Source organism: Acartia tonsa, chromosome 10 (genome assembly GCF_053477335.1).
Source record: "Acartia tonsa isolate MP-2025a chromosome 10, ASM5347733v1, whole genome shotgun sequence".
NCBI lineage: Eukaryota > Metazoa > Arthropoda > Copepoda > Calanoida > Acartiidae > Acartia > Acartia tonsa.
This window is the reverse complement of record NC_137269.1, coordinates 21244121-21252999: the sequence shown is the minus strand read 5'-3', so window position 1 is coordinate 21252999 and position 8879 is coordinate 21244121. Positions and strand designations below refer to the sequence as shown.

Below are 8879 nucleotides of genomic sequence, written 5' to 3'. Positions count from 1 at the left end.
TGGTGACCACTTATTTATTTTTCTTGATTATTTTATTTTTAATCAAATTTGATTTTAGTCATTCAAGTATTGTGATTTTTGTTGTATGAAATATTTATTTTTTATTGAGCAGGTTACATACCCTTGTTACAAGGGCCTTGTAGATGGATGAACACTTCTACACGCCACTGAATCTAATATTCATATGAAAAGGATATTAATTGTAATGTTAATTTACTGAAAAAGATTATCTGTGATTTATATATAAAATTTTAATAATATAATTATTAATTGAACAAATTGCATTTCAGATAGTTTTCAAAAACTCTCTTGATTAGAAGAACGAAGGAAAAACTTGTAAATAATAAGGTAAACATAAGAATACTTACTTTGCTAGATATTTTATACAAAAATGTAGTTTAATAGAATAATAATCAAAATTGTAAATTGTCAATTAAAGGCTATTTTTATGTCATTTTATTTTATACTAACTTATGCCAGTAAAAGTTTATATTTTCATCCTCAAATGCGCCGATTTTGAGGTATATTCATATTCAACAACTACAATAATTGTAAACTTTTCCAGGTAGAGAAGGAAGCTTGCAGGATGGCAGGAGGCCAAATTTGGCTGCTGGTGGCCAGTGCATTTGTTGCACTCACCTTCAAAGATCTCTTTGTTGGTACAGGTTTTAGAAGATTATTTTATTTTTGAATCCATTACAAACAGGGATATAATGTACGAAAGTTCTGATAGAAAGTTGACTTTAAATTTCTAATCTGAAAAATAATAAAACCCTAATTTAAATGTATATTGTATATGTACATTGATCTTAAGCTCCAGACGACAAAAAATTCCTACTTTACATTATATGATAAGCATTTTATGAGGTCTGTTGGTTGATTCATTAATGTGTCCTTCATGGAAATCCTTCTGCATTGAAAATGTTAATTTCTTTCAATTTTTGAAGGCACAGATGCCCACAAAGACATTCCCGAGCCCAAACTGTCCAAGTTTATGGGCCCCTCAATCAAATTCCTGTATTGCTACTCCTGAGGCTACCAAAAGGTAACTATATAAATTACAAAATTATAGTATTTTAACTCTATTTGTTTTAAACTAGCGGCTTCGCCCCTAGCCTCTAGGGGCTTTGCCCCAGGAGGTTTGATTAAACCAATTTTTCGTATTCTAGATTTAAAATAGAAAATAAAAAAAAATTTAGGGGGGGGGGTTAGTCAACTCCACTAATTTAATTTTAGTTTTAGAAAGAAAAAAAAAATTTTATTGGGGGGGGGGGGATTTTTCATTTTTGGGGGGGTTGGTGGTGTCCCACCCCCCGAGAAAATAGTTATAAACCTTCCCGGGACGTATGAGAAGCTACCCTGTAAAGGAGAACCCGATCGGTTCAGCGGTTAGCGAGATCCTTCGCTACAAACAAACAGACAAACAAACACACACACAAACAGACAGACATCGTTCTACTTTGGATTATAGATATATCTACATTTGAAAATCATATTTGTAAGAAATTATATGCAACTTTTGAATGTCCCATTTCTGCCTATTATTCCTTATCTGAAATAGTAACTTTTACTGCATTAAAAAATTGTAGGTATATATTGTGTGTTACTTCATTTTAAGACACTGTTTAACTCTTTCTCAAAAACTGATAAAAACTTTTTTCAGGTATTTCAGCAGTATGCAGGAATGCTACATCAGAAATACCCAGAAATAGCCATTGAGGGGGACAACTTCCCCCCGGGGGGTTTTAGGTAAGATTTTACCTGTCGTTCCTGAAAGATCAGAGGAATGTTTCAATCAAAAAAATAATGTATCTTAATTAAATACGATATTGTTTTCTTTTTTTAAGTAAGTACAAAGTTTTGTCCTAACATTCAATAAAACACTGGATAGAAGTAGTTTTTCTTATTAAGTATCCTGTTTTATTAAAAAGAAAGCACAGCAGATTCTTGATCCAATGTAAACAAAATACTTGGCAGTATCACATTTTAAACTTTATATCTACCCCTCTGAATGACATATATGTTCTTGTTATAGGTTACAAGCAGCTCAGTTTATCAGTGTTGCCAAGATGGCAGTTATAGTTATGGTATTAGCAAGTATAAATATTTTCCAGGTAAAAAACTTTATTAACTTATTTTGTTGGGTAGGTGTTAATGAAAAAAAGTTTTTAACTATTCTCAAAGGATGCTTTTATAAAACGTATTGTCCGACTGTAAAAAGTAAAATTCAAGCATTGATTTAGAATAGGGGTGGGGGGGGGGGTGGATTTTTTCCTAGCCCGTTGAATAGGTACCTAAGTAATGTATTTTGATTTACTTGACTGTATTTTTTTTAGAATGTTGGTCAGCCAACCCCAAGTTGGTGGGCCTGGATGCTGGAGAATAAATTGTATGCCTGCATGATGACATTTTTCCTTTGTAATGCTGTAGAGACCCAGGTATTATATGTTGTATTTAATTATATTTATTGCTGCGCTTATTATGGACATAGTTGCTCTTGTAATAAATTGTATGCCACTTATGGATGAACATTGCTCTAGTTCATAATTGGAATGGTAGGCCTGTATTATGAAATTTTAATTTTTATTTCTGAGGAAAATAAGTTGCAATTTTCTTAATACTGTTCTACTTACTTACAGGCATAATTGCCCTTGCTATATTCAAAGTCTATGTGATCACATTTAGATTTTGTGAACTGTTTATCATGCTACTTACGTCTTTACTATTCATTGAAGCCGATGTATAAACTAATATTTAACAAGTGTACCAATTAAGTTGATATCCACTGGAGCCTTTGAGATCAGTCTGAATGACATGCCACTTTGGAGCAAGCTGGAATCTGGCAGGATACCTCAGCCTGCTGAACTTTTCCAGGTATATAGATAGAAGATATTAGATACATATAATATATCCTTAGCTAACTGCTAAACCGATATGGTTCTCCTTTACAGGTTAGCTTCTCATAATTCCTGGGAAGGTTTTAACTATTTTAGGGGAGGGGACCACTTCTCTCCGAAGAGAAATAGAAAAAAAATCATTACTAACCCCCCAAAAATATTTTTTGGTAGGTAAACAGCCGATCTTTGCATAAATTTTAAAGTCTGAATTATTCAAATAACACTAGTATTTACTTTGAAGATTTGGTTTGCTCTTCATGGCCGCTTCCACGACCGATATTATGTTGATTTAAAATTTTTTTTTTTTACAGGGCAGGATATTTCTATTCTGAACCTAATTGACCAAATTATTATTCAGATTATCGAGAACCATATTCGTATGCGTGGAGTTGGAACTGGGGGAGAAGATTTCACAACTGGATATGTCAAGGATGAGCTGTAATCATAAATTCAGAGCTATCAAATAAGATATAAATGTAGAATATGTATTTCCAGTATAGCTTTGAATCCGATCAATATCCGCTGGTTTACAACCGGTTCTCAGCCGCACTAAAAAAAATCATGTACATCATCGTATTACAGACAATTTTCCACGAATATTAAAAGAAGCTGGATTTATCTTTTAATTTTTCATTTTGATAATCCGCGGAAAGCTGTCTATAATACGATTGTTCCGTTCTCTTTTTGTTGACTGTCCATTGTGGCAGCTGCCATAAAGAGAATATAACATCGGATAAAGTTTAGATGCTAGAAATAAAATTCAAATAATTAAAAAAAACATCAGAGAAAATATACCACAATTCTACATTTAGATCTTAACTAAAGGGCATTAATAAAAAATAATAAATCATCGTGATATTACTCATAACTATTATTATGCAGATAAACTATTTTTGTCATGATAGTTTGAAAATGGTTTCATATTTAATGTACTGTACAAGTTCTTCACTTTCTTCTAAATTTTGTTTGTAAAAGGTAGGTATTAAACCAATTTAATTCTATTTTTGGGAGTTGCTCTTTCACCCAGATTTCATTAAAAACTAAATCTTTGCTTTACAAAGTTTTGTACTGTTCTTAAATATGAACAATTTTCTTATTATCCCAAGTAAAACACTGATCTACTGAGCTATGTATTTTAAAATAAAATGTAATATGATATAATAATAATTAACATTTTTATCAATTTTAGTAAGTAAACAATTAAATAATAATGTTAATTCTAAATAATTTAAAATCTTTCTGAATAAAATGTTAGCTATGGTTTTATCAATTTGTATGTAACCTATGTAATTGTAAATAATAAAATGGTACGAGTAATCTTTAACGAATTTTAGAGTTTAGGTTTTTTTCTTCAAAACTGTGGTTAAATGTTATGTTATTTTTTTATTTTAAAATTTTGAAATTAGGTTTTTAATTTTTTGTTGCAATAGACTGATTAAAAATTATTTTGATGTATTTGATTTCGATTTAATTTCAATGTTATTCTTAGTTTGTAATTTTGTTAACTATGATAAAAATTCCGTGAAAGGTCGCAAGATCCTGGAATTTTTTGATGATCAATAATAATAATTGCAAAAATTACAAGAATTTTATGTTGATTGTTTTTTTGCCAGACTTTCAGAACCATGTGACACGTGCCATATTTTTAAAAATGGCGGCAAATGTGCCGCAAAATGGCGGGAAATATGGTCCCGCGCATGGAAGTGGAGGTGGGGAGGGCCATAATCCAGATCAAGTAAGTTTGTGTATAAAATAATGAATTAGGATTAAAATGATAAAATCTGAAAAAAAAGAAACATCTTCATACTATAGTTTGCCTCTAACATCGACTCTCGCTATTAGTGGATAAATGATGTTAATTTTAAGTTTGTTACAGAAAAAAAATGGCAAAAAAATCCGCCTTTCCTTTTTTAACTACTTTGATAAGCTTTTGCTGATGATTGATAATTGAAGAGCTAGCTCCCATATGACAAAATTTATATATACTAACTATTGCAGACAAGGAACCCTTTTATTGTAGACCTTTGTATAAAGTTTTTTTTGTGTAGTAATATTCCGGTCAGAACATTCCCTCTTATCACACTATCAATCCTGTACCTACTTCTGATATATCACCATTATTTACAATTTTTAACATCTTTTGCTATTACCCGGTATTTGAAAGAGACTTTACCCAAACTGAAAAGTAGCGAATTTATTATGTTTTAAGCTACAATCTTGTGTTGATTTTCTATGAAACTGTTCGATTGATCGATTTCCCTCATAACCCAGGAGTACCTAACTTTATAAATTAGACGTATTTTTACGCCTATGTTAGGTTAGGCTACTATGTAAAATAAGTATTAGAAGAGATCTATAGAGATAGGACACTGCAAAGCCAGAGCCCAAATGAGCCTATCACATTTTAATCCCCGTTCCCACTCTAAACACTTTGCTGTTCTATTAATCAGTTTTCCAAGAATCAGATCAATCGGATAATTATATCAATTAAAAATTTGTTGTTAAAAAAGTTAAAAATCAACATGTTTAAAGTTCTGGTAAACATTATAGAAATGCTACGCTTTATAAAATCTTATCTAACTATTACAGGAATCACCATGCAAAGTTTTAAATCGATAGGACAGTTCTAACACGCCTAAAATAATGAAAAGAGCTAACCGTTACGGACGGACTGAGCCTAATTATAGGAAAGCTTCGCTTTTGCAAAAGATTGTTTTTTGTGAACTTATCTTTTTGCATTGTCTTTCAATTTAATGCTTTCAGTCCAAACATGTACAGAAGCTTGAACGAAAGCGCGACAGCATCAAAAACCTGCTGCGAATTTTGAGCAAATCCTCTGTAACATCCAACAGTAAAACTAGCAGTCAACCCGCACCCCATCATGGTACCCAACAACAGTCTAGCAGCAGTTCTGCACATCTGGTGAATAGTGAGTTTATATACAAGAGTGATAGTAATATTTCTGGTGATAATCTTTTAAATTGTGATGAAAATGAAACTACAAGTAACAGTGATAGACTTTCTGATAACAAACTACAAGGTCAAACAACTCATTGTATTTGACATTTCTAAGATTGTACCTACTGTGTTGTATACATTTTTTTTAAAGAAAAAACATTTGTTTATTTTTATAATTCTAAGAGCAAACATCCTTTTTTTTCTTTGGATAAATACTGAGATATATTTTCACTTTTACACAATTTGTTTAAAAAAGTCTTTGCGCTTGTTACTTGTTCTTGTTATTATTAAGTCAAATATAATAAATTAATAAAAAGGAGTCGGCGATAAAAGAGAGGGTATTATACAGGATCCTATTGGATATGAACATCTCTGGCAGCTAGGAACTTCTTCAGGTATTATAATACATGATCTTATTGGATATGAGTATTTCTGGTAACTAGGAACTTCTTCAGGTATTATACAGTATCCTATTGTATATGAACATCTCTAGTAGCTAGGAACTTCTTCAGGTATTATACAGTATCCTATTGTATATGAACATCTCTAGTAGCTAGGAACTTCTTCAGGTATTACATTGGATCCTATTGGATATGAACATCTCTGGCAGCTATTAACTTATTCAGGTATTATACAGGATCCTATTGGCTATGAACATCTTTGGTAGTTAGGAATTTCTTCAGGTATTTTACAAGATCCTATTGGATTTGAACATCTCTGTCAGCTAGGAACTTCTTAAGATATTATACAGGATCCTATTGGATGTGAACATCTCTGGCAGCAAGGAACTTCTTCAGGTATTATACAGGATCCTATTGTATATAAACATTTCTGGTAGCTAGGAACTTCTTCAAGTATTATATAGGATCCTATTGGATATGAACATCTCTGACAGCTAGGAACTTCTTCATGTATTATACAGGATCCTATTTGATATGAACATTTCTGGTATTAATGTACATTTACTCAATTTCTAACTATGTCATACGGATAAAAAACTAATATTTTCTATTATAAGATAAGCAGCGCTTTTTGAAATAACATAGCGTAGGTATGTTGTGTAGCTCAATATTTTAAACCTTTTTTATTACTTAGGAAACTTGGAGGATAATATTTCTGAGGTGACTGAAAACGACGACATTCTTGACGATCTTCCTGAAACTGAAGTTGACCAGGCATTGTCCTACTTTATTACACAGACTAAACGTAAACTAAGTGGGATGAAACATTTTAAAACCTTTTTCTTTTATTTCTGAGGATTTAGGGATTGGACATGGATGATAAATAAACTACCCACTTCTGGCTTCCCTTACTTACGTTGAGTGAAATTTTGCCTTTGTTTGACGGTAGCAGGTACAAGTTTCTTTTCAACTTTTTTGACATGACAAAGTATATTTTAACCTCTCCCATTCTCCACATAAATAAAGGACATTGGAATCCCCCCCACCCCATTGTGAATCTTTAGAGACTATTGGACGTGCATCCAATAGAATGTTTTACAGTAATATAAATGTTATAAAATGGGATAATCACATTGACAATCACAAGGATATTGATAACAGTATTGCTAATGATGACACAATCACAGAGGATGGTAGGGAGATGTATGCAAACACTTCAGTATTTATGTCAGCCTCAGGCACTGTTGATGTGGGTAAGTGTCATCCTTGTTATGTATTCAGTTACTCTATGATTTTTATTTGCTTTCAAAGCAAAATTGTATTTATTTGCGTTGAAGCTGCTCTACAAGCAATTTCTCTATACGTAGCTGTCTTATTTCTTGGCCTATCTTGTCCCGGTATAACTTATGTTTCATTGGACATGTTTGCTATTTTTCCTCTAATGTTTTTGTTTTTTCAATTTTAATTTATTTTTTTGGTTTTACCACCTTTCAGCCTTACCTAAATATTGCATTTTTGAAGGTGTAAAAGCATTAAAAGAACTATTTAAGATTATTCAATTATGAAACTTTTTACATGGCTTTTTGCATTAATATTGACAATTTTAATAGAGCCTTAATTGAAAACTGGATATTGTGCAATACAAAGTTTTATTAGTAGCGCAGCCACTCTTTCATTTCATCTTGAGATAAGAGGAACTTTAAATATACTTATTTCTGTCAATTTTAAAATATTAAAACTGGCAGTATTACCCCCCCCCCCCTTCTTTACCATTTAGGCATTTTTGATTTTTCACAAATAAAAAGAATACAATTACCCCTTTTCCTCTTTATTTGTCCGTTTTTGATAAAAATAATGGAATTTTTTGCAAAATGCGACAACAAAAATGTTGCAGAATTTCAAAATTATTGTCAACAAAATAACAAATTAATTTTAATTCGAAATAAACTGTTGTCAAGGAAGTATAATTTACTCAAAATATTCTTTGCCTTAACTTTTAAATGTTACATTGAAGCTAGTTTGCATGTATGGCTAAAGTGTTACTTAATACCCCTTATTTGGCTAGAACAATGTGAGTATGTAAAGCATACGAGCTTTTGTATTTTTCAGTTTTTACAGTTCTAAATAATTAAGATTTTTTTAGTTGTGAAGCTACTCTATAACTCTAAATATCTCTGTCTGTCTGTATGAATTATTTTTTTGGAATCGCCATTTTTTCGGCTTCTTTTTAAGATGAACGGCTAAAATATTTTGTGAAGCTTCATATATCATATATCTCTGAACATCTGCTATACAACGCACTTTGACCGTTTGTCAATCCAATATTTTTTAGTGCTTCGCTACTTATGGATGCTGTAATTATTGTTTATTTTAAAAGATTATTCATAAACTATTTATACAATATATAAATGATGGGGAAAAAACCTTGTCCTCTTATTTACAGAACAAACATACTGCATTAGAATTAATATGCAATGAGGTTATCTCATATGGAATATTATAAACAATGATATGTTAATTGCTAAGCCTTTATCCTCAAGTTTACATACAAGCATCATCCACCAATAACGAAAGTAATTCGGAAATAAATCACGAAACCTATACGTGTTTTTCAGCTGTCGTT

General features: G+C 31.4%; 2 protein-coding genes across 5 annotated transcripts in view; both read left to right on the top strand.

Annotated features, from left to right (window-relative positions):
• Positions 1-269: 269 nt before the first annotated feature.
• SelT (selenoprotein T) lies at positions 270-4511 on the top strand. Of its 4 annotated transcripts, XM_080173943.1 has the most exons (9): positions 270-348; positions 566-659; positions 948-1045; positions 1664-1749; positions 2036-2114; positions 2337-2438; positions 2776-2874; positions 3256-3373; positions 3710-4511. In XM_080173943.1, exons 4-8 carry the CDS (start codon positions 1685-1687, stop codon positions 3337-3339), a joined length of 429 nt encoding a protein of 142 aa, XP_080030069.1. In that variant the 5' UTR covers positions 270-348; positions 566-659; positions 948-1045; positions 1664-1684; the 3' UTR covers positions 3340-3373; positions 3710-4511. The 4 variants fall into 4 exon arrangements, with proteins under 4 accessions (XP_080030069.1, XP_080030068.1, XP_080030071.1 ...); XM_080173942.1 differs by having other exon boundaries at positions 3256-4511; XM_080173945.1 differs by having other exon boundaries at positions 566-665; positions 954-1045; positions 3256-4511.
• LOC145329626 (uncharacterized) overlaps positions 4450-8879 on the top strand; it is a 264384-nt gene continuing 259954 nt past the window's right edge. The window contains exons 1-5 of the mRNA XM_080173938.1: positions 4450-4632; positions 5661-5937; positions 6173-6250; positions 6951-7030; positions 7404-7509. Of these exons, the coding sequence (XP_080030064.1) occupies positions 4450-4632; positions 5661-5937; positions 6173-6250; positions 6951-7030; positions 7404-7509 (724 nt within the window). The remainder of the gene's footprint in view (positions 4633-5660; positions 5938-6172; positions 6251-6950; positions 7031-7403; positions 7510-8879) is intronic.